The sequence below is a fragment of the Oryzias latipes genome, chromosome 5 (genome assembly GCF_053564925.1).
Source record: "Oryzias latipes strain Hd-rR chromosome 5, Olatipes_Hd-rR_3.1".
In the NCBI taxonomy this organism is placed as follows: domain Eukaryota; kingdom Metazoa; phylum Chordata; class Actinopteri; order Beloniformes; family Adrianichthyidae; genus Oryzias; species Oryzias latipes.
Genome location: NC_136241.1, coordinates 10,766,777 through 10,793,095, shown reverse-complemented (window position 1 = coordinate 10,793,095; position 26,319 = coordinate 10,766,777). Strand labels below are relative to the sequence as shown.

Genomic DNA, 26,319 nt, shown 5'->3' with positions numbered 1-26,319 from the left:
CAGAGGCAAATTCCTAATAACTTCCTGGCGCTCTGCAGAAACTATATGCTAGAAAACCTTTTTTATTTTTATTTTGGTTGAAAACGGCATAGTCATGATTAAAAAACCACTGGGAACGCTTTGAAAATTGCTCAAAAGATGATCAGAGTGGGACTTTAATTACAGTTTCAATGCTCAGACATCAACAAAGTCCTTATGTAAAATGGGTGACTGCAAAGACCCTAAAGGGTCAGGAGTGCCTTTGCTCATCCAGACTCCTGAGCAGATGTTTTCGGTTTGTCTCACATCCTGGGAACTTGTGTTGTCGCAAAACTCAAACGAGGTTCAGCTGTGGATGCCTGGAAACAAGAGCATTAATTGTTGACAGAGTCTAAGTGTTGACATTTGTTCCCCAAATTAGATTTGCATTGTAGTGTCTGCAGGGGATTTAGTGTTTTAAGACCAGCTAGTATGGCATTAATCCACCAGTGTACCTTTGACCCCTGCATGTCAACAAAATCTCCTCATTTTGTTTGCCCGAACCAAAGGATTTTAGATCTGATTTAAAAAAAAAGAACTTGCCCCACCCGTCACAGCTAATGCCTCCTGAAGTGTGGTGATGCGGCGACCACCTGGCGAGATGCCCCACAGGAACAAAGAGGTGTGAGAATAATCTCATTTCCAGGTTCATTTATTAAAATGTAGTTGTGTTGGTCCCACTGAAGCTGGAAATAGCCTCTGGATCAGCTCAGCTTCTCACCGCTGGGACCACGAAGCTCCCTTTGATCGGATTTTGCAGCCGCTGATCCAGATCGCACAGCACGCATACCATGCGGTACTAGGTCTCAGTAAAGTGTTTTTCACCTGGTAAGAAACACAGGAAAAGTTTGCACTCTCCGTGCCCTTCGTGCTGGAAGCTCTCCATGAGGCTGATCCTCCGCCATGGGAAATCCCTTTTCAGGACGACCTTCTAATAGAAAGTAGATAGAATGGGGTGTGGGAGATCTCCTGGACATTTATATCATCAGGTGTCTTATTGTTGCTTCTATAGACTTCAAGGAGCTCTTTGTCTCGAAGCTGAAGATTACAGTATTGAATTTTACTGGAGTTTGACACATTTTCTGAGCCTGAGAGAGAGCAGTTCATGTTAAAGCATTCAAATCCAAAAGCTTTAAAGAGTTTTTCCCACCATTCGTCCCCGTTTGCTCTTATGTGACAATGGCTTCTCTCTTCAACACGAGGCATGGCTTTTATCTCTGTAACCGAAGACATGGCTGCACTTTGAGATGGGACAGACTAATCACTCCTTTCTCTGAGCCATTGAACCCGGATAAAAGGAGGCTCACACCGTGATCCTCCTGCTCACTTTGCTCCTGCACTGTACCTCAGTCAGCACAATGCAATTTGCTTGCCTCTTTTTTTAAAGGAACTGCCAACGGGAAGAAAAAATCTGCTCTGCAGAATGCACAACTTTTGCAAATTCTAGAATAATTCAGCAGATGGGAATGCTTTGAGTTAGCTTCTGGTTTTCCTTTACGTTCTCTGTCGTCCCTCCTGTGTGTGTTTCCATCAGTTTAAGGTCAGTGGACAAATGACCCTTCAGTTAGTTAAGCAGAACTGAGGTTGTAATTATGTCCTGGAGTGGAGTGTTCCACATGTCAGACCCCCTCATCCCTGCTTTTTCCCAAAAGGCTCATTTCTCCTCTCCTGGTAAATCCATCAGCTGCAGAGTTTGCCATCATCTTCTTCCTATAGGCTTGCTGTTGTGACTCCAATCGTTGTCCAACATAACATGTTTGCAGACACACCAAATCATTGCAACAGGTTTGTTTTTGTGGTTCCTTCTTCTAGTGTCTATTAAAGTTACTTTACTTGTTTTCTATAACTATGAGAGTTTTGTTTTGTGATTCTCTTTTAAAGGTTTATATTATCTTTCTTTTGCACGGAGCCCATTACCTGACGTGTAAAAAAATGATTGAATCGTTCCCACGAATTAGGATTTTGTTACCACGAAATAACAATTTGTTCCCATGGAAGGATTTAATTGTTCGAACGAAGAAGTGATTAAAATGAAGAAAATCCTAAAAGCAGCCTTTTTTTTCTGACATGAACCAGAAAATAGCTACTTGTCGGGCAGTCTCTTTTCTGGCTAGCCTCGATTTTGTGCAAAAGGAAGCAAATCATCTCATCTACTTTGTTTGATTTGTCAAGTGTCACTTTGCAAAATGTGTAATTACACTGATTGAATTAAATCCTCTATGCGAAAAAACACAAACCAACTCACACAATAAGTCATTCAAAAACACGGATGTGAGCAATGCTATAATAATTTCTGTCTGTATATTTCTCATTACAATGCATGATTGCGGATTTATTTATTTTAAAAAAGCTCCACAGAAGCATCTGTATTCACGTCTCCATGTCACGTCTCCATGTCTGGTCCATGAGATCATTCAAAGTCTCTCCCGGCATTTCTCAAAGTCTCTCAGTGCTTTCCGCCACTGCTTCCATGTCTCTGTGACCCACGTTAGTTCAAAAGGGGAAAAACAGAAACAAGAATCAAACTAGAGGACCTTTTTATTGTTGTCTTGATAAAAATATGAAAAATATCATAGGATTTAGGAGGACAGAGCTTGCTGCCTGCCCATCCCACAACGGCTCTCTCTCTGCCATCCAGCAAGTTGCCCAGCGTAGCGATCACCTCGCAATAATCAATGGAAGCATCAACGCTGCTGCGGCAAAATATATTTTATTTCTAATATTGCTTTAAACGACTTATCTTATTTACAGTAAATATGTAACCGGAAGCGTTTAAGTTTATTTACGGTTGAAAATACGGGGTGTGTAAAGGTGACAATTATTTTGAGGGAATAAATTAATATTTCAAGGGAACAAATGTATATATTTTTTTCTACCCATGTAAGATCACAGGTCCATAATTCTCGCAACATGTGCTCAGAGAAAAAAAAGAGGCTGATGTTATTTGCGCATATTTACGTGTGACCAGTACAAAAGGTGATGTAAATTCATGTTGGCAGCACGAAATCTGTGCAGCTAAGATGCACATAGATGCATTGCCAGCACATTTAGCCCTTTTGCTATCCTAGGCACTTTAACATTGGGAGTTGGGTCATCTAGACCCACTAGACAGTGCTCTGAACCTTTTTTCTTCAATGATTTGTGATCTTCACTGGTGTCCATGGATTACATGAAATCTTTCCACCTTTAGTCATGGTAGGGAGAACACGTCAATGCAAGAGTGGGGTCATCTAAGATAGCACAAGGGTTAAAAACGTGCGTCCAAGGTTGCATTTTGTTGTTTATATTTAAAATTAAACTTCATGTTAAAGTCTGATTAGTTGTACCACTCCAACGTGTGTGAAATGTGTTCTCTGCATTTGATCCTTCCCCTGGAGGAACGGTGAGCAGCAGAAACAGCTGCGTTCAGGAGCTGTTTGGTGGTTTAACCCTAACTGTAACCGTAATCCTGACCTTCACCCTTCCTCTAGGTCTCCAGGGCCAAGAATAAAAGTTCAGGGTGGACCACAAGTATTTTGAAAATTACGTGCGAATAGAAACTTTCTTAGAAAAATTCTGCAAGTTTTCTTCTCCAGGTTCTTGCATCTGAGATAAAAAAATTTCTGGAGATCCAAACTGAAGTTTTAGAAGCGGATTCACATCTACCCACATGCACACATTTTTTTTAAAATAGGAACATTTAACAATTTTCTCTTGTAATACATTTTTTTTGTCAAAAGTATTTTGCTTGCATTCCTTCAATTTGCTCCTTTTCCGCCTCATTGTGTGATGAGTGACGGGTTCTTGACTTTCTGATGTCAGCTTCCTCCACTTCAGCATTCTTTGGGTTAAATGTTCGCTTTGCAGGCAGTCAGCAGAGGAATGGTGCAGGACGACCACGTTCAGCTTTGAGTGGAAATGAGCAGTTATGTCGTATGAAAGCAACAATAAGTTTTGTGACAGGGGCTGAGGAGCACGCACAATAGCTCCTCTGGTTTGTTGTCCTCGTTAACTGCTGAACAGGAACTTTGCCTCCTATCGGGATGGGATAAGCAAAAGTAGCTACATGTGAACCAGAAGGAAGCAATTGGTCCTGTGTCTTTCCATGTGTGGTCTTTTGTTTAGGGGCTGATTAAACAGAGCAAGGAGCATAGAAATAGTAAATAATGGGGCAATAAAGGGGGAACTATTCTGCAAAAAGGGAAGCGCTTCTGCAGACTACCAATAGTTCTTCACCCCTATGACTTTAAAGCTGTTATTGTCTGAGCTTTATCAGATACAGGAAGTGTCAGACCAGCAGCTGGCTAACATTGAACCTATAGACCCTTTCCAAAAAACTAGAATATTATTGGAAAAGTGTGTTTATTTCCATGAGTCCATCCCAAAAGTTAAACTTCCATAGAATATAGATTTAGGGCCCACTGTGTCATTGATTTCAAGTATTTAATTGTACATAAATTGAGGTTCCGCATCATAAAACTCACAAAAACAGGTTTTCAAAAATTAGAAAACTCTGAAGAAATCCTTATTTACTTCTCAGTTTTGCAAAAAGATAAAGTTATGAAAATTATGATCCAATCAAATCAACTAAAATAAAAGTATTTTCACAATGACATGTCCATCTTCAACACTTCAATAGTTTGAGCAGGGGCCAGGTCCTGCTGGTAGATAAAATATGCATCTCCATCCAGATTCCCCTCAAAAGGAATCATGAATCTTGACCTTTTGATAATCTGCTGAAGCCCACTGTCGTCTCTTTAGCTGCTGCATCTTCTCCTGCTACATTTTGCCCTTCCAGCGTGGACACACGCTCTGTGAACAGACAGCCTCCTTAGCCAGGAACCTTTGTGGTTTACTCAGAAATCAATGCTGGTCTTCTGACTGGTGGTCAAGTTTGAAGTCTTCCCCATATTGAACCAAATCAAACCCGTTTAACGACATCTGTGGAACCTGTGAAGGTGCTTTGAGTTTAGTAAATGATTAGTTGGTGAAACTCAGTTTAAAACATTCATGTCCTGCAACATTGGGGCAGATTTCTCCACAGATTTTGAAATTCTTTTTTTGTGGGTTTTACAACCTGGAACCCCAATTTATGTAAAAATAAGCAAATACTTGAAAATAATTCAACAATGGGCCCTGAATCTATATACTATGAAAGTTTAATATCTTTTTAATGGAACTATGAAAATGAATACACTTTCCACGATGTTCTAATTTTTTGGAGACGGTCTGTATTCTGAACTGATGAGTTTGTGTCAAATCCTGACACAGGAAGTAGACTTAGGTCGTCTCAGCTGCATGTCGTCCAAAAACATCTCAGGTCAGGTTTGAAGAAACAACTTTTATGTGAGTTTTGTGTGTTTTTATTTCCCCGTAAAAAGTTTTCAATGTTGGTGAAAGATTATTAAGGCGAATCCTTAATGTTCAGCAGATTTAAGTATTTGTCATGTGTATGCACAGAGGGAATTGAGAAAACAAAAAAAACAAAAGATCTCATTTTTACTGCATTTTTACATGCGGTCTATCTTTCAGGTCTATGGAGAAGGAGGGAAAATGTGTGCCCTGTAATACCTGGAGTTTTGTGCATCAAATTGAAGCTTCTATTTTTCCCCAAACCATCATTGTGCTGTTCAACCCAGCGCCTTGTAAAAATGGTATTTAAAGTATTTCAAAGAAGCCTGGTGGAGATTTGGCATAGTTACCTCTTTCACAAGACCCCTTTGAAATGACACATTCCTCGTCAGAGCAAAACATGATTTGTTGCCTCAAAATACAGAGCTCAGCTGTATTTGTGCCAATTATGGCACCAAACGGAGCCGTTAGCACAGGTTTTGTGTCTGTGAGGTGTCCTCCCGGTGGGTCACGCTCCGGATTGTGGGAGCCTAAACAAACACGGGGGTGCTTCTGTGCTGATGTGGTCATTCCTTTTAAGGGTGACGCCAACTCATCTGTCCCCCCCCCCCCCCCCCCCCCACCCCAACTTTACTTTACTCCCTTTGTGGAAGCTGCTTAGCCTCCCTGAGAAGGTGTCTTTGCGACGGAGCAGAGGCATTCACGGCAACAGATGAGAGGGGGTTTAATGCCATGCTGCACGCCACATTAAGGATTTATTTCAGTGGAGATTAAACAGCGAAAGGGGCTCAGGAAAGGGGGCGGCCCAAAAATGTCCTGGACTGCTGCCAACAGGCTTGTACGACTCACATCTCTGAGTGAGGAATGCACATTCCCCTTGTTGTCACTTAGTCATGCTAGCCGGCAGTGACTGAAAGACATTTGGACTTTTTTCTGTGCTTCGGCAGACTTTAAATAAAGATAAAAAAAAATAACAATTTCAAATTATTATTTTTTTATATTTTAGGAAAGTCTCACTATCTTGAAACTTGAAACCACATCACTGTCATGATAACTACAGCATACAATCCATAATATTTACTGAACTATGATTGTGATGTGTGATGAAAAAGGAGGATGTTTTGAGTCCCACTAAATTGTATTTTTGGGAATGTTAGTTCTCCAAGGCTTGATATAGACATAGGCACAGGAGGGTACTGCCCCCCTAAATGCAGTGACTGCCCGCCCCCCAAATATGATGGTCTGCAAAAATCCACAATTAAGTAAAGAAATAAAAATAGATACAATCACAAAAAAGCATAAGGATGGATGGGCAGAAAGACGGTAGCAAACTCTGGTAAATGTAGAGCGTAGTGTCAGGAAGAGCCTAAAACCTACAAGAATGTTATGATGATAACATGGTTTTCTATTAATTTTAGGGACTCAGAGGGATATGACACCCCAAACTCTCAGCTCACCCTGACTCCCCCAATCTCTCCATGGTGGGGCTGGCTAAACCTGGGCCTGCAGTTCTCATGTGTGTCCAGATGGTCAGCATGTGTTTAAGGCTGGATTGATGTATATTTCAACTAAATGCTGACTCCGTCAGATTTGCCTGAGAAATATGTAATACATGATTCCATCCCAGTTCACTGTTATAGAAGCCCTCACTTATCTCTGCTTCTTGCACTGAGATGTTGTGCAGCTCAAGAGTAAACCTGACTAATGTGGCTTCAGACGCTGTTATAACACTGTACTTGCCCCAAAAAGAACACTGCCATTTTTCCAAAAATTTAAAATGCAAATAAAATCATATAAAAAGCTGTGTTATTATCAGTTTATCAGCTACCTGTTTCAATGGAACACAATTCAGTATTGATCAAACCAGTTCATATGCTGGGTTGGTTTTCCCTATTTTTTTTCTTTTAAACAATTTTAACAAACCGTGATAAAACTCAAAACTTTAGGAGTGATTTCTGATTTAATGTAGAAAAGAGAAGAATTTATTTTCAAATAAGGCCTTCATGTAAACTGTTCATAAAAGTGACAATTTTTTATTCAATTCTGAAGTGATTTAAAGTCCCACTCTGACCATCTTTTGATCTATTTTAAGCGTAACTCAGTGATCTTTTGATTATGATTATGCTGATTTTAGCCCAAATAATAAAAGTGTTGTTTTCTAGGACATAGTATTTGCAGAGTGGCATGGTGTAATCAGAAATTTGTCTCAGATTACACCGTTTGCCTGGAACAATCCCGCCCCCACTTCCTATCACCTATCTGTATACACTCTCTCCTGTTTGCTTACAGCCCTTCACACTCCCAACTGTTACAAAAACGGCAAAGAATATTGGAGCTGAACAGTCTTGTACAGTACAGTGTTGATGTGCATGGATCTGTCTGCAGTGGATGCATCAGAATGGAGCAGAGCAGGGAGCTTGTGACCCATTTTTTCTGCGTCACAAATAGGATCTTTTTTCTACTGCACATTTTGGTCTGCTTCTAATGAATAAAGTAATACTCAGAAGTGCCATTTTAATCTTTATTTTCTTTACATATGTCCTTCATTATGAGAAAAATGCCACAAGAATATGTTAAAAACTCCAAAAGAGGATCTTTTATGAAAAGACCTTTATTTGTTGTCTATCATTCTGTGTAGGTAGTGGATTGAAATCCTCTGATGAGTTAGAGGGAACAGGGGATAAGAAAACTTCCAAAGTCTTTTTTTTCACGGTCTTGTCTTGTCTTGCTAACATGCAGCGGTGTGTAGCTATGGAGTGTGCTTCAATGGGGGAAAATGTCGGGAAGGATCCACCCAACTTTGTGATTGCCCTGCAGGATTCCGAGGGCCCAGCTGTCAGTACGGTGAGGATGACATTTCTTTTAGTGTTCTTTTCTTTCTGCCTTACTCTACTTTTATTAGAATGAGAACATTTTTTCCTTTCTTATATTAGTTTTATCACATGAGCAAAACTAATCCTTATTTTTTGGGATTCTGTGGAGGTATTCCTATTATTCTACTTGTAGATTTTTTTTATGGACACATTGGAACTTTTTAGCTGACACACATCACTCTTTGTTCCAGTGTAAACTTTTGATGTTCTCAGTTTTAGTGGAATCTCCTCACTTCAGCAGTTGGCTCTCCCCACCAGAACTTTATCAGAAAACTCCATTGTTAGATTTCAGATGTTGAAGTAAAACAGTTGGAGACTTTGTTGTTTTCCAGATAACAATACATGACAGGAAATTCCTTTGCGTGTCAAAATTTCAGCAGAATTCTATCATCCTAAAACGGGCTCCTTCCAGACTGTGTCTTTGTTCAAAGGGAGGCGACGACATTGTTTGCTTTTACCGCAGTTCTGAACACAGTCTGCACATTACTGTGGTGTTAATGTCTACATTTCTAACTACTAATGGAAACAGCTGTAATTTTCTAACAATATATTTAGTTTCTAACAGTATAATACCATTTTATAATATGTGATTTTTCATTACGTCTTGAACAAAGAATCACTTATAGCTCCTCTCTAGGTTCAGCACATTAGGCATTTTTTTTTCAAAGTTCAATGATAAACTTAAACACAATATTACAGAGTAATTAAATGTTTTATTGTTTTTTATATAGGTCATTGGAACACTGAAATATATGTTTAACTTGATTGGGTTTTATGAAGGTGTCTCTGTATAACCCTGACAAACTTCAGAATTTCCTCTTGTGGAAATTTTATCTATTTATTTAACCTTTATTTATCCGAGGAAGACAGATTAAGAAAAAAAATATTTTTAACAAATATTTCCTGGCAAAAGGTGAGACCATTTGAGAAAGAAAAATCAGAGGCGTATCTGGAAACACATCGACAGAAACAATCAGGATAAAACAGCAAAAACACATCATTGAAATAATTAAAAATCATTAATGTATTCAAAAAATTTAAATCATAAAACTAGAATACAGCAACAGTTTTCTGTAAAATGATGAGTAAGATTCCTTTTAAAAACTGTCTCTGATATAAAAGTGTCCAGTCTAAGGGTTTTTTGTAAATGATTCTAGTGTGTGCTGCAGACTGAAAGGATTTAAAACTTTATAGGTTTGTTTTTCATTTAGATTACCGGTAAGTGTCAGATCTGTTTTAATCTTGAAGTGAAGACTCCCTTGCATCAAAATTGTTTTTATTTGTCTTTTTGGTTGAAAGTTTGAAGTTTAATAAGTTTAAAGTTTAACATCACAGCAATAATTTTCCAATAAAGTATCTTAAAAAAATGTTGAAATATTTTGGGGTGCACTCTTCTGACATCCAGAGGGTTTTGCACAAATGCTGTGCTGAAGAAGCGTTTGAAAGAGTTTGAACAAAAGATTAGGAAGATGACAAAAGCTTGCTATTTGAAAGGTGAGTTTGGAGATTAAGCTTTGACCTCATGTTTATGCCAATGATTATATGATAAACCAATTTCAGTATTTATGCTTGTGTGCGTTAATGGCGTGAGGGGGGTAGTTAAAGGATGGAGTGGATTTCTCTCTTTTTACTGGTTTAATTTATTGTCTGATTCTATTTTTTAATTGTAATGCAATTCGAGTTGCGCAAATATGAGAGGCACTTTTTTTTATTAATAAAGTCCGATGGATTGATTATGCATGCGCAGCATCTGTTCAGCCAAAATAAATCAAAGTATTTTAAAAAGGACACAAGTTTCTAAAAATAAATGTTAAAGATTTATTGTCAGCACAAAAAGGAATTTACAAGCAGACAGCTGCTAACCTGAGGCCCATATCCTGAAACTCTACGTTTTAGCTGTTTCTTTTTAGCTCACAGATGCTGCATCTGTCAAACAAAGAGCTTTTTAGAGGAGAGTGAATTTTCATTGAAGAATATTTAAAAGTCATCAAGGTCAAGCTGTGTCTGTTCTTAAATAATCCTCTATCTTGCAAAAGCAAACCGGCTGGTGTCATTATCTTTTGCTGCTGCGGTGTGCATGCTTTAACCCCCCCCACACACACATTCATGCTTAAAGTGAAGGATCTAACAGAGTGTAAATGTGGGCAGCCTCACTTCCCTCAAAAATCACCCTCTTTGAACGCTTTTCCGCAACATTCCCCCACAGACACATATGGTGACGTCCTCTCCAATCCACTTTTGATGTGGTTTGTCCGTGTTTGCATATAGCAGCTGTGATGTGTTTATGTCACTCAAAAGGGCCAATTATTCCCCCTTCTCAAACATGACAGTCTCAAGCTGTCATCTGCTCACCCCTCAGCAGGATTGTGTCACTGCAGTGTGTGAGATCATAAAAGTGACTATGTCCTTCTATTTTTCCGCCTAAACTCCATGAACTGCCTCTAAAATGTTTAAGTGCCTATACAGTAAATGATGCAAGATATCAGGGGACCAGCTAATCGACCTTTGAAAAACCACAATTTTCATCCTGCATGAGTGCAAAATTATCATAAGTTAAAAACTTTTTTTTTAATGTTTTAATTAAAAACTTTTTTTTTATTTTAAAGCTTTTATTCATTTTTAAGTATTCTTGTCGGCACATCAATTGATTTGTTCTTCTTAGCTAAACCAAAGTGTTTAATAAAAATAGCCTTACATGGGTTTAGGAAATAATGCAAATTGTACTTAAGTGGCCCAACTGTAATATTTTTTTTTTTTTTTTTTTTATAAAACATTCAGTGCAGCCTCATTATTAAATGAGCAAGTCGTTTGATGATTATTTCGTTTCCTCTTGCTGCAGAAGTTTACAGCTTGTTTTATGTTTTTGCTTTTTGTAAAAATCTATTTTCCTGCTTTTCTTGTTTGCATGGATTTATTTACGGTTCTTCTTGGTCCACTGCAAGTTATTCCCGTTTGATCTTAGAATTGGTTAAGCAGATGAAGATCTGGGAATTCCAAAGGCTCCTGGGAATTTAAAGCTGCAGTGTCTTGTATCTTGTCTAAGCTTGCCACATAAAACTTTAAAATTAATTTTTTTTTGCAGCAAAATGTCAGGATTAGTATTCAACTGAACTACTAACTTAGATTAAAATAGATTTTAAAAAAAACACCCACCAAACATGGATGCTTGAAGCAGCCCGTGAGCTTTAGCATGCAACATAATTTCTAAAACATGTGGAGGAAATGCAATGGTGAATGTATACATGGACAGGTAATGTTTTTGAGATCTGTCATATACATTTAAACCAAACACAAGATGTTTAGGAGGTGAGAAAGGGAAATTGATCAATTTTTTGGTTAATTTGAAGGCACCCAAACAGGTTCTAGGTAATAATCTTTGTTTACATTAATCTTTTTCTTCCAGAGGTTAGGGACAATAGCTGAAAGATCCAGTTTAAAAACATAGAGAATGTGAGTGATGAGCCAGAACAAGTTGCATGGTAAACTTGGCAATGTTTTACGGCGGATGCCCTTCCTGACGCAACCTTCTCAAAGCAACCGGGCTTGGGACCGGCACAGAAGTAGAGAAGGGAACAGGGAGCAGCCTGGAATCGAACCCTGGTTTCACGGATGGAAGGCGCTGCAAACCAGCACGAGCTAAACCGGCTCCCATAAGAGCAGAACAAACTCCCGTCTTTAAAAAAAACGTTTTGTTCTTTTGGTAAAATGCTTTAAAGCTTCTTTTTGCTTTTTGAAACAATTTTTGAATAATTGAAAGACCAAACTGTTGCAAATTGAGTTGCTTTAGACAGAATCAGAATTATTCCCCTATCGCTACATTTGGTCCTACAAACGGAGAGTTAAGGAAAAATTGTGTCTTCCAGTTTAGCCGTTACTCCCACGTGATGACATCATCAATAGTTGCCAGTCAGCTACGTTAGCAAGAAGCTGCTAGCGCTCGGAAATACATAAAAAATAGGCATGGATTTTTTGGCACGGTGGCTCCGATGCTTGTTTCACCTTCGTGAAGCAGAGTGGTCGGCACAATATTTTGAGGCGTGTGTAAACTAGTGCAGATCACGTGGTTAACGACCTAAGAAGCGCTGAATGCATTGCTTGGTTGAACCAGGGTTCAGATGTCACTTGTGTTTAAACAGTTGGGCGCACATTTCTCTATAAATACAAATGAATCCCAAACAACGTTTCCCGACCAGTTCTGTTGTTTCCCCTGCATCAGAATCAGCGTCAGTTCATTGCACTTTACTATGGCTCCTGATAAAAAACGCTCTGTGGCTTGGAATAATTTCAGCTTGGTTTCTCCTAATAAGGTGACTATTAACATTATCAATAAAGGTGGCAGTTTTATAAATTTATGATGGCAATGGAATGTATTCATAGTACAGATAGCTTGATGACTAAGTTAGTGGTATTTGCATCTGAAGGTAGTGAGTTTGAGATCAGCATTTCACAATTTTTGCCTTTCGTTCATTTTCTTCATGTGATGTATGTTTACAGAATCAACAAAGGACTTCTTACAGAAATCATCACGCATTGTGTTGTTTTTCATTATATCTAATGTCATTTCCACATTGAAGTGTTACAAGGACAAGGAGCTTAATTGAAGCAGATGACATACGTCCAGTCCACCAGATGCCGCTGATCTGCGTGGTTTCAAAGCCCCGAATGGTTGTTTCATGTTTCTGGCACAATTACATGAACCCAATGAAAGCTTCATGGGGCTTCTACTCCCATCCCTACATAAAAACATTGGCTTTATAACTTTAAAAAGGTTGTGCTAAAACAAAAAGTCATTACTTACATTTAAACGTAAACGTCTCTGCTTCAGATCACACCCTCATAAAGAAAAGCGCTTCTCCCCCGGGTCACACCGCGATGCGGAACGACCTCGCGTCGGGGTGAGGTTCAGCATCCCTCCGCCGCGAGGGTAACCCCTTAAAAAACTATTTTGGATAACCTCTCCAAATGTCCCTACAGCTGGAGGGGTGTAGAAAAGCTGTAAGGGTAGGGGAAGAATTTTTGGGCTTCCAATGCTTCTGCAGATAAAATGATTAAGATGTGGAAAACTAAAACTAGACTGATTACAAAAAATAAAAGCCTAAACTTAAATCGTTGTATTTCAGTTCCAAGGAGTCCTAGCAACAACAACAAAAAAACGTTAATTAAATATTTGTCACGATGTCTACGTGCTTTGGCTGAAGACCTTTAATTAAGATGTTTTGATGCAAGATTACATGAGGCACCACTGAATAATGAGAAAGAGGAAAAGGAACACAATAATTTACCAAAGTACGTGTTCTTAACTAGAGTTTAAATGGAAAGTTGTTTTATTTTATTATATCAATACCAGCAAAAATTCCTACTGTATCATTCATTTTTGTTTTTTAAATCAAATTTGAGCACAGTTGGATTGAACTGTACTGCTCTTTTGATCTAATATTTAAAGAAAATAAATGAAAGGACTTTCTGTCATTTGAGTATCTTAAAGCACCAGATGTGCCGTCATCTGAGCTTCAGAGTTTGTTTTATTGGTCTTTTTGACCGCATGAGCACAGTAGTTTATGAGGCTTACTGTAGAATTTAAAACATTCTTTGGCCAAAAAAGGTTTGCAGAATAAGAGATAAGACTAGAGTAGTAGTCGCTTCCTCCACAAAAGAGAGATGTATGAGTTGACAGGCTCTAACCTCAAATTTGGCAGTGTATGATGGGTTCTTGCTCCTGCTCTCCAGATTAATCTGCTTCTGATCTTCGGCTTTGTGAGCTGGATGGTTGTTTGGACAATTTAAGAGCCAGAAAAGAAACCATAGAGCTTTTGTGGGAATTCCTAGACTTGTTAAATCTCTGCTCTGTGGTGCACCTCTCAACATGCAAACAGGCTTAAAACAGGGTGGTCTGGGCAGGGAATTACAAGTAAAAGAAAAATCATTTTTTCTGAAATGAGAGGATAAGCAACGACCGGGGTGACACTTTGGTTTTGTCTGTCCACCCTTTCTTTTCCAGATCAACCTTAAACATTGTAAACGGAAGTTTTTAAAATTGTCCTTGCAGATGTATATGTCAAATGTTTCATTTAAGGTCTGACCTGTTTCTACACTTCTCCTGTCTGGGGTTTTGTTTTTCAGGCGTTTCAGTGTCCTTGTCCTATCTGTGTCCTGTTAAGATGAGAGATGAGTTTGCGTGTACTGATGTAGTTAGTGAGGATGACTTCACAGGTAGTCCTTTGAAGTACTTCTAGCGCCTCCTCAAATAGCTGTTTTACTCTACAATTACTGAAGGTTCACTGGTTTTTCTTTCCCTCAAGTCTAGTAACCTGTTGCAACCTGTCCCTTTTCCAACGTTTCTTACTTTGTCAATACAGACACAGAAAGTCATCTAGAAAACAAGAGAGTTGCATTTAATGACGATTTATCGTATTTCGGGCAGATACTCGCTGCAGTGTTTTTCAGGTAAATACCCTAGGGCGGTTCAGTTAATTAACTCACCTGCTCAGCGTCCTATTTAAGCCAGGTGCGCAGTTGTTCATTCTTTCTTACCTTCAGCGCTCATTCTTCGCCGGTCTCCGAGCCCGCGGGTCTCCGTCTCTTTCGGCATCTTGCTGTGTTCCCCCGTTCTTCGGATGGATGATCCCCATCTTTCTGATGTGGGGTTTTCGTTTCGCCGCGTCTGCTCTCCTTAATTTCTCCTCCGATCCGCGGGCGGCTGACGGCGCACGGCGCGTTCGTTTCGCCGCGGTCGCGTGCATCCGCAATGGGTGTGCTTTCCGCGATGTTCGGGATGTCCGTGCCCCCCGATCAGGAGTAGTCCGGGTCTTCTCGTCTGCCGTGGTCGCCCCAATTGTCCACGGTGAGCGTCATGCGGTACTTTTCCCGTGTAGTTTTCTATGGCTGCGTCTCACTTCCTGTTTACTTCGGTGACGTCACGCCCCTAAGGACCCTGGGAATTGTGGTTTTGACTCCGGGTCCTTCATGATGCACTTCTGATTCCTTTTCTGCTGCGTAGTTCTGCGTCGTCCGGTTGTTTTTTCAGGGGTTGTGGGGTCCTTTCTGTGGTTGTGAAGGCTGGCAGTCCTCGTTTGGACAGGTTTCTCATGCTGGCTGAATTTATCGTGGCTTTTAGCATTTGTTTTCTGTTGCTGTTTTGTTCTTTGGGAGCTGTGTGTAAATCTTATCTTTAATTTGATGCTGGCTTTATTATTATGGCGGTTCTTCTGTTTGTTTTCTTCGTTGTTGTAGCTGCTGGTTAGTTAGAATGTGAATCAGTGTCTCTTGGACCCGTCTCTGCTCTGTGGACATTTTTCCCTATGATTGGTCTCTCTTATGCAGCGTCTATGGCTCATTTTATTCACTCAGCGATCCTCGTTCATTGCCCCCGCACATTCTGCATCTGGTTCTGCTCCGCCTGTTTTTCCCCGCTCTGTGTACCCCAGTGGGTCCTGCCCTGTCCTCAGGGACTTGCGTCGGCCGCATTAGTGAGTGTGTCGGTCTCGTCGCGGCCTTGTTTTCTCGGCTGGACAGTTAATTTGTTATTCTCTCTCTAGTTTGGTTGGAGGTTTGTGGGTTCTATGTGATGGATTCTTCCGGGGCATCGTTTTCAAAGCCGCCACTGAGGGTGGCCCCTGGGAAGTGTTCAGGTTGATGTGACTTGATCTGGACCTGTTAGCGCCTCGCAGTTCATCTTCTGGGCATCAGTGGCCTAATTCCCAATGCGCCTTCAGGATTAGTATATGTTTTCTTCAGCTCCCCATGCTGTCTCCACGATTTTCCTCCGAACGCGATATAAGGCTGAGGATGACTGTCACTGATGGTCTCACTGTTCTGCCTCTATGCCTCTCAGTGGCGTCTCTTGGCCTTCAGTTGGCGCTCGAGGTGTTTGCCGGTTTACCTTTCCGTTGTCGTGGCAGTCCTCATAAAATCGACTTTATCGCCCTGTACTGGATATTTGTAGGCGATGGGTGCCCTTCATTTTGCATGTTATTGATGATTTCTTGGTGGCCAACTTTCCTCTGTATCCCTGGTCTTTTGAATCTCTGTGGAAAAACTTTATTTTCAAAATTGGGTTTCCACGTTATCTATAATGTACGGTCCTCCACCCGTCCGGATTTATTTTTCTTCTATAGATTTGGGTGGTTCATTGACGTTTGTCTCTCCCCGTTATGTCATCTCTAGCTTTTGTGCAGCATGTCGTTTATTCAAATTCTGGTTGGATATAATTCGTCAATGATTGGGCCACCTGACATTTGCTGTAGCTTTGGTCCTATGGTCATCCGTTCATTTTGTGTTTTTGTTCTGGGTAGTTCGATCCTGGGCCACGTGTTCCTGTTCTGGATTTTCGTGTTTTGCGTTTGATCTTTCCCTCTCTATGCCTGGAGTGGTTTTGTGATACCTGTTGTGTCTTCAGGCTCCCTCCACTTGTTCTCCTGAGTCTGCGCCTTCTGGTTTGGGGGAAAAGGATTTAAGAAGAGTGGTTTGTGTTTGTCCGGCCGCCAGAATCTACAGCTCTGATGGTTCTTAAGGGGTCGTCCGGTTATTTCATCCTTGGAGATTATATTAAGGCTGTTTCAATATTGAATGATAGTATTGTGTCATCGGTTGACTTGGTTAATGTTTAAATAACACCTTGAGCAACTTCTACCCTGACCATAGGAAATATATCACTTGCGCTCTCAAGCTTAGTTCAAGAGTTAAATCTTGTGTCCACAAGTCAGTCTTCTATCTGCCTTGTTTAAGCAGATGACACTCTGCTAGATGCATCCCCATTTAGAGGCTTGTTATACTCCGCCTCTAAATGCTTAAGGTTCAGTCTAGCAAAAATACTATCAAAACCTATGATCCCTCATGGCTCTCAAGTTCTCTTTTGCAGTATCCAGTCGCCCTTGGCTAATTAAAAAATTTGAGAACCACTAATATCAAATACAAGGCATCAAATCCAGCCGAGCTGTAATCCTCTGCTACGTGGGATGTTGACCTTCCTCATCTACAAATCTCCTTGGCTACTCTTCCCATCTACTACTCCTCGATGGCCTCCTGAAGGTGCGTCCCTCTGAAACTGTCAAAGGTTACTTTTCTCATCATTGGAATATATAAAAAATTGGTGTTAAGATTTCGTGCAGGTCATATATTTCACTATCATTTCACTGTTGGAATTTGTAATTATGGTGGTTTCTAGGGTGCGATAAATCCACAATGGGTCTTTACCTTAACTATCTACTAAATTTCACTTTCTCAGATTTGTTTTTTTTTAAAGCACTGTTATTTAATTTATCTCAATCATTTTGAAACTGATCAGTTTCTGAGTTATTTATATATTCTTGTCAAGACTAATACTGCTTTGTTTTATCTATGCATCGCATCCTGAGCCTGGAAACCCCTACGCCCCGATCAGCTTCTCCGTTTCTAGGAAATGATGTCACCCATGCATTCCTTGATCTGGTGCTGCAACGATGACTGCTCGACGTACCTATTGCTGCACTGAAAGTGACGGGGCGTTGGACCTCCTCTGCATTCCAATGACACTTCTGACTGAATTAATTAATCAATGTCAACCGCAGAATGAATGTAAATTCTTCGATTATAGATGTTAAAAGAAAATTATAGCCAGGTGGAAGCCTCAAAATTTGGGTTGCTCTAAGTTGTATCATAGTATGCGCGGAGCTCGAATCTGGTTCTTAAGCTCATTTGTTTGTAGTATGCCAATGAAGCATAGTAAATATGGGCGTTGAACTCGTTCTTAATATTGGGATGGAACCTCATTTATATGGATGTTCCTTGAGCGCTTATAATTGGTATGCCAAATGGAGAAAATTATGGCTATTAAGCTCGTTCGTGGTACTGTTGTTGGGAGCTTCGAAATAATGGATGTTACTTAAGCGCGTGTATATATAGTTGCCAAAATGGAAGAGTTTATGGCCATCAAACTTGTTCTTAGTTTAATAGAAGTTTGAATAATGGCTGTTAAGCATGTCATACGCCATCGGAAGCTTTGGATTGGATGTTAAGTTAGTGTATCATACGGGTTGTTTGGCGGTTTAAATTATAGTTCTGCACAGCGTTTTGCGGAAGTGAGCTTACGTTCTAAGATCAGGTATAAGTAATTTTATGTTGGCTCCCCTTTTATTTCTTTCCCTCTCTCTTTCAGATAGTATGTTCCTCTAGTGGTTTCCACGAACGGGAGCGACCCTACGGTCAATGGTGCCGGGTCACACATAGCAGATCCACTAGATAGCATGTTCCCTTCGTGGCGCTGTACTCGAACGGGGGCGGCCCAAACGGTCAATGGTGCCGGGTCACACATAGCAGATCCACTAGATAGCATGTTCCCTTCGTGGCGCTGTACTCGAACGGGGGCGGCCCAACGGTCAATGGTGCCGGGTCACACATAGTAGATCCACTAGTTAGCATGTTCCCTTCGTGGCGCTGTACTCGAACGGGGGCGGCCCAAACGGTCAATGGTGCCGGGTCACACATAGCAGATCCACTAGATAGCATGTTCCCTTCGTGGCGCTGTACTCGAACGGGGGCGGCCCAAACGGTCAATGGTGCCGGGTCACACATAGCAGATCCACTAGATAGCATGTTCCCTTCGTGGCGCTGTACTCGAACGGGGGCGGCCCAAACGGTCAATGGTGCCGGGTCACACATAGCAGTCATACTGGGAAATGAAATGAAAATGGAATGCTGCCGAAAACACACCCCATTTTATTACACACTGATTATACATTCACACTTTTCTTCTTCTGGATGATTTTAGTGTTGGGGGTTTTGTTACCCGAAAGTTTTATGGAAATTTTATGGAATTTTATGGAAGTTTTATGGAATTGAATGGAGCCTTATGCCAAACGAAAATATGTGAATGCCAACTTAAAGAATGTGGAAAAATGTCAAATAAATATTTCTTACTGCAAGAGTTGTCTGACTGAAATTACATTTTCTTTTGCCCTAATAGTTTTTGTTCCCCACACAGTTAATTAACAATCCCCTCTCAGTCACAAACTCCTTTAGTCTGTAAGTAACTAAACCTGCTAATATCATCCATCCGTCTTCCAAACCTCTAAGTTCTTTTAAGCAGGTTTATTTCAGTTACTGTTGAACGATGCACACAACGGGGACAATTTAGAGAGACATCAGTTACACCATGAAGCATGTTTTTGGACTGTGGGAGGATGCCGGAGTTCCCAGATAAATCTACACATGGATAAGGAGGAGAACATGTAAACTCTACACAGAAAGAAAACCGAGCTGGGTTTGAACCAGGGCCTTCTCACGGTGAGGCAGGAGTGCTAACCACTATACCACCATGCAGGCTACTTTGTTGATATCCTTTTGAACCCTTGTGCTATCTTAGATCATTGTTTTTCAACCTTTTTTGAGCCACAGCACACTTTAAACTTTACAAAAATCTCGCGGCACACCAGCATCCCAAAAAAAAAAAGAAAAAGGGAGAAACTCAGTCTGTATTGATCTACAGCCCCTCCGCAATCTCAAATGCATTTTTGTGATAATTGTGGCAGAAAAAGCTGGAAGTTGCAGCTGTTTTTTCTAAAAGATGTAATAAAAGTTAAGTTAGAAGATTTAAAAACTGTTTGATGTGAGTTCGATGTGGTTTCAAGACATTTAACAACAAAGATTCATTGTGCGCTGAGACGCTGTCACTTTAACCCAATGCATCATGGGAGATGTAGTGCAAACAGCCGCCAAAAGCAGATAGACTGGCTTCTCTGAGCTTCATGGTTTTGTTCACTTGTTCCACGGTCTGATACCGGATCCTGTGGAAAGCTACATCGCTAAAGACGAGCTTTAGCTGGTATTTTGTTAGAACTGAGCGACTATAGTGTTCCTCCTGTTTTCATCTACACTTTTGAATCAGTTCAATTTGATTCTAAAAGATAATGTTTTTCACAAAAAGAAATATTTTTGTTGTCTTTTATCATTAATAAATAAAGTGATCAGTGTACGAAATATACTTAGTGAATACTACAGCTGCAAGAAATTTAAACCATTTTCTAAATGATTTGACGTTAAAAAATATTTTAGGAAAACTGATCAGAGATTTTTGAGCTGCAGCTCCTGATTTCTGTTTTACTACAATCTAAAAATTTGGCTACAAGGTAATACATTTGAATTGGACAGTGAATTAAATTAAAATCCTAATATTTCTGTTCAAATCTAAATGTGGCTTAAATACTTAATGATGTTAGAGGACATCTACCATCCTGCAATTTTTAAAATGTGGTCAGTTTTCTTTAAATGACTTTAATTGAACTTTCTTAACTATCCACAAATTGGCATTTTGTGGACACAAATAAGTGTTTGAAGACACACACTATGGGGTACGATAACTGTCAATAAGAAACATATTCATAGACAATGTTGTGCACCAATGAATACTTGCTCATTTAGTTTCACGTTTGACATGTCTGTTCTGACTACGACTTTTCTTTGTTTTGAATACGAAAGTCAACAAACTGTCCAAAATACGTCTCAGGGGCACAGGCATCAGTGGCAGTTCTATACTTACTTATTCCCCAGGCGAGTAACACCCCCTTGCACACACAATTTGACATCCTTTTATGTTCATTACTTCTATTAGCCCATTTTACACAAAAAACTCATGAATTTTATATACCCGTATTACAGGGGTGTCAAACTCAGTTGCACAGGGGGCCTGAATCCAAAACACGCTTTGGGTTACGAACTGAACAAGATGAACATTTACTGAACACACTAAAGCTAAACTTTTACAACTTTTAAACCTTTAAAACTTAACTTTTTGAACCTAAATACGAATAAAAGCAGACGGGAATATTAATCCAGATTCAATCAAGTTAAACCTTAAATAATATTTTGCTCTCCATAAAAATATATTCTGTCAAAATAATACAAATGTGAACATGATGCAGCACAAAACAAACTAAGTCTGTAAATATTAATAAGAAATAAATCAAATCTTTCCGTTTTCTTTGCTCTTTTGTCAGTTTTTTTGGAGCTGGACTCCTGGCATCATTTTCAGCAATGAGTTCACTTTTTGCTTGGTGTGTCTTTGTGAACGTATCAGAGGGATTCGATTTTTTTTTAAAACGTATCATTGTGAATATCATTTTTAGGCCTTGTAAAATGTTAAAGACTAAATCATAGTACTCATCACTGGGATTACTCTAAAAATATTTAGTATTTTCCTAATTTTGTGCAACACCGTCAGTAAAAATCCTCCAAAAAACCTGAGTCCATTCATAAACCAGTGTTCTATAGTTAATTTATTCACTCAAAAAGCGCAACTGGCTTACTGCCTGCTGTCTTTATGTCAAACAGTTTACTGACCATCTTAGAGGCCTTGTGGTAGATTGTCCGCCCTGGGACTGGAAGGCCGTGAGTTCTAATCCAGGTTGAGTCATACCAAAGACTCTAAAAATGGGACCAATCCCTCCCTGCTTGACGCTCAGCAGTGAGGAGTTGGATTGGGGGTTAATCCACCCGAGTGTAGCTGTGCAGTTCACTGCTTCCCCAGGGGATGGGCCAAATGCAGAGAACAAATTATCTTGATCTTGATAGCCATAGCTCTATTCTGAAAGAGATCATATTATAGTATTAGTGTCCACCAGAATCCACTAATTGTAAACAATTGGTGGTGGAAACCAGTCCAAAAAGGAGTAGCAGATGTACCACTCTGTTCACAAAATAAGGGTGCATTTCTGTCAAAATTGGCTAATAATAAGAGGATATTGAAACAAAAACAGTTAAGCTAAAGCAGGCTAACTAGTAACTTACTGCAGCAGCAGTAATAAAATAAAATAAAATGTAAACAGGTTTAGAATACAATACATCCACCAACTTCCTTTCTTTTTCTGATTTTATCTTTCTTTTTAACTATCGCTACGGTTGGTTGGGCCTTTCCAATGCGGCAGGGAAGCTGCTCTTCTGGTTGGGCTGGAGCTTGCACTCTCTGTCCCCCCATGCCTCCCTGCTCTCTGGCTTTGGGGGCCCCCGTGGCGGTCCTGCTGGCCCTGGCCTGGGTGGCGGTGGGGGTCTTGGTGTGGGGATGACTGGGCACTCTTCCTCCTTCCTTTTTCATTCCATCATTCACCTTAGAAGAACATAAACACTCACTCGAGCACAGGTGTTAGCTCACCTTTGCACGAATAGTTTGTGTGACTGAATGAAATGTTTCACATGTGTTGGTCTGAATGCATAAGTATTCCTGTGTGAACATTAGTTGTATTGTGTACATGTTGACATATTTGTATGAGAACATTTTTGGAGCCATGTTTATAAGTGTGTGTGTGGACAGGCCTTCTAGATTTGTATTACTTGTTGCCCAAGAAACTTGTTGTTTTATGCTGCTTCATGGTCCCCCCCCCCTTCTATAATTACCCTCCTACCCCCTACCCCCTAGCCCCCACGCCCCCCCAACATTCCTCTATCTTCTTCCCTTCCTTTCATTTCTGTCCGGTCCAAGATGACTGTTACAGACATAAGTAGGATGAATAAAGTTTAGCCTAAATTATAAAAGGGGCTTATTTAAATATACACCTCCTGTGTGAAAAGATGCATAACCCCTATTGTAACAGTGAAATATGTCTAACACAAGAGGCTTTCAGCTCTCATCTGTCTGCTCAGCCGTTGGACAGGACAAGTTGGAAAAAAAAATGGCAAAAATACATATTTTGATTAAATAGTGTATAAAGATACCACTGGAACATAAACGCCAGCACTTAACCCTGGAGATCCCTAAGGGGCACATTTTTAAAATTATTTTTATTTTTATTTTTTAGTTGTATCTTTTGGCTGTTGTCAGTTGCTGCTACTTCAAACAAACAAACAAACAAAAAAGTCAAAATAAAATAAAAAGCTCAGAAGAAAAGTCTTGTTCTTGGGCTCTTGGTTAAATGTCAGACAGCCGTGACTTAACTCATTCTTTAAAATCTGATGTTTACAATTGTGCATCAGGTATTTAAAACATTTTTTCCTGGTCTGTCAGCAAAAGTTTTAAAAACAGGTTTTTTATATAGCTGTTAAAACAACTAATGTTCTCACACAAAGTACCTAATGATGAGATTTTATCATTATATAACACAGATGAAGACATCATGATTAATCACCTGAAGTCAGTTGTTACCATAAATGTTGGTAGATTTTCTTTTCCACATGTCAAACACGTCCTGCCTTGATGGTGAACTTTATGTCATTAAAATGGATCATTTTAGTTGGAATTGTGTGATTTATTTACAAATGTTTTTCCTTTTTGAAGCAGATTTTTTGCCATTTTTAAGCTTTGCCCTAAATTGAACATTTTGGCACAAAGGCAGATACAAAAGGTTAAGTCTGACCTCCGTAGCCGGGGTCAGCGGTAATGAACGGCAGGAATGCGCCGTGTTTGAAAATGCAGGCTGACTGTTTGTTGCATTAACTCCCTGACCTGCTTTGAGACTGACAGGATGAGGGACAGAGCGAGTGGAGGGTTTGGGAGATGGAGGTTCATGTGGGACACGTCGTAAAAGGGAAACTATTTACTTTAAAGTCAGAGATTCTCACACTTAACAAAGCAACCTTTTGTTAGCTGTATGTTTAAAAATTAGAGAGTTGTGAGTTTAGCTGTAATACAGAGAATGCACAGTGAATGCCATCCTTCATGTCTTTGTGCAAGAAGCTAACCTCTGTTGACCCCTAATAAAAATCAGGTACATTTTAGTTTTTCAGAGAAAAAAGCTTCATTTCTGTCACACCTTAGCTGTCACATTTCCAAACCCAATTAGATGTTTGACTTGTGAACAGCGGGGGTGTTTGAGGTGTTGTGCGATGGAGAAACACATTCATTATAGTGCAGGAGGAAAGTGAAGTTAAGAAACCATGAGAGAATGAAATGCCTCAACGGCCACATTTTATTTCAAGGTATATTTTAATGTGCAAATCTGTCAGTTTCTTTATTTTCCTATTCCTGGAATGTTACCCCCTCCCATGCACCCCTGCTCTGTTTTTTCCATTGACTGCACATTAGAGGTGGGAAGGATTGCTTGAGGTAAAGTACTGTAACACATTCACATCACTCACGCCATTATCTGACATTTTCGTCTGTGAAAACATGGAAGGCCTTTAAAGGATGAGATCCTGTGGAGGTGAGAAGCCCAGCTGCTGTGCTTTGTCATCCACAGCTTGTGTGTACATCCTTCACCGAGAGGTCAAAAGGCGCCACATATCAGAACGTTATGGCTGACATGTTTGTTTTTCATACCTATACCCAAAAATGATAATGGATGACAAATAGCCTTGTAAAAACCAATCATGGAGGCTGAATTATTTTCAGGCTTTGTGCTTTTGGATGGAATCATCTGAGTTTGTGAGCAGTTCTGTTTTATACCTTGCAGAAATACGGTTTTGGTTCTGAGGGAACAAAAAAGTTGGAGATGTGTGTTTGATGTGTGTCATATTCTGGTTTTTAACTTTTTGTGATTTGTAATCTCTCCCATCAATCCTAGAATGATTTTGGCTCCATTCAGAGTCATCGGCTTGTTTTCTGCTTTGTTTCTCTTGACGTTTGGATCCTGTTCTTTTAGTAAAGTTAGCAGCCAGCATAGCAAGACCTCCAAACCAGCTAAAGGGGGGGAGACCCTGTTGATGAGGGAAGGTGCTGCAAAGAGCAGGAGAAGCAGCAAGCTGAGGTTTTCTCACGCATTCTTCCCCTCTTTGTCCTGAACTCTTTTGTCTCAGTCTCTTTTATTTCTTTACACCCTTCTCATTTCCCTTTTATAACCGTAACTTCAGTTTTTTAGGAAAAGTCATCCTTTTGCATTCAGTTGCTGCACTTCTGTTGAGAAGAAAACTGCAACGTTTGGAAGTAAACATTAGATTTATGATACTGAAAAGTAGAAACGCAATTAAAATTCGAGAGAATACATGTATCAAACCATTTCTTTGCACTTCTCTATTGTACTTTTCTCTGCCAAACAAAAGTAGGATCTTTTCATTCAGTGGGAGAGATTTAGGTTTTTAACTGCTCCTGGGAAGTCAAAGAAGGAGTTTCTAATTAAACGGGGTCCATTGGAGTCAGTGGTTGGGGACATCACCACCCATCTACCTGCCATCAGGTCCTGCACAATGCCCTAATCTGTTATAATTGTGCTTAGTTTTTGGCTCTCACCCCGTCTCATTAGGCTCTTTACAGCATTCCTGATAAAAGGTCACTTTTGGTCACCTTGGCAGAGAGAACATCAGGTCTAAATAAATCAGAAGTGACAGGAGTTTGCAAAATAAAGCTGTAGGAGTAATCAGTGTGGACTCATTCTTTTTTCCTCTGGTGTTCCTCTGATTTCCTGATCCTAACTTCCTGCTCTAATTTTGATTTTTCTGTTGTTGTTTTTTTAATCACTTACTGCTTTATTCAACTAAGTCAACCATGCATTTCAAATCTGTGCTTTGAGTTAACAGCTGAGGTGTCCAAACTTTTTACAAAGAAGGCCAGGTGAAAGTGTGAGAAGGCCAGCCTGCACTCTTTTAACTTTTATCTCAACATTAAATGCAGATTAATTTTTCTATGCAAATTTCTGTCTGGATAAAAAGGGATAAAAAGCTTTAGTCAACATGAAATTTTGGTTCATGTAAAATATTACATATTTAATATTCACTGTAAACTTCCAAATTTAAATCATTTTAGCAAGAAAGAAAAGGCTATCCTATTCAAAGAAACTATTGTTTAGTATTTCACAAAAATTCTCCAGTCTCCTCTCAGCTCTGTCTGTCAACTTTCCTTATTACTATTTACAGTTGACATTTTAGAAAGAAGCTAGAAAGTGGGACCGTAGGGTCCAGCGATTATGTTGCAAAAGTTTTACAATGCCTTATGACGGAATTTAGACAATCACAATCAAGAAATCGTACACACAATCATGCAATGAATTTGGCCTACAGAGCGGACTTTGGACATGCACAATTTAATCTATTTTCTATGTTTTTACCCAAAAGGAAATCACTAATTCTTTGCAGAGCAAAGAGTACAAAAGTGTAAAAACAGATGTTCATATACCATTCTTTCTTGTCATTGACCATGTTATCATCCTGCTTTTGTTTTTTTCACATAAAGCTCACAAATACACCAAAGACAAGAGGGCTGATT

At 39.8% G+C, this 26,319-nt stretch overlaps 1 protein-coding gene across 1 annotated transcript in view; it reads left to right on the top strand.

The window, feature by feature from the left end:
• megf6b (multiple EGF-like-domains 6b) overlaps positions 1-26,319 on the top strand; it is a 67,623-nt gene that overhangs the window by 4,152 nt on the left and 37,152 nt on the right. The window contains exon 4 of the mRNA XM_011474833.4: positions 8,089-8,193. Within this exon, the coding sequence (XP_011473135.1) occupies positions 8,089-8,193 (105 nt within the window). The remainder of the gene's footprint in view (positions 1-8,088; positions 8,194-26,319) is intronic.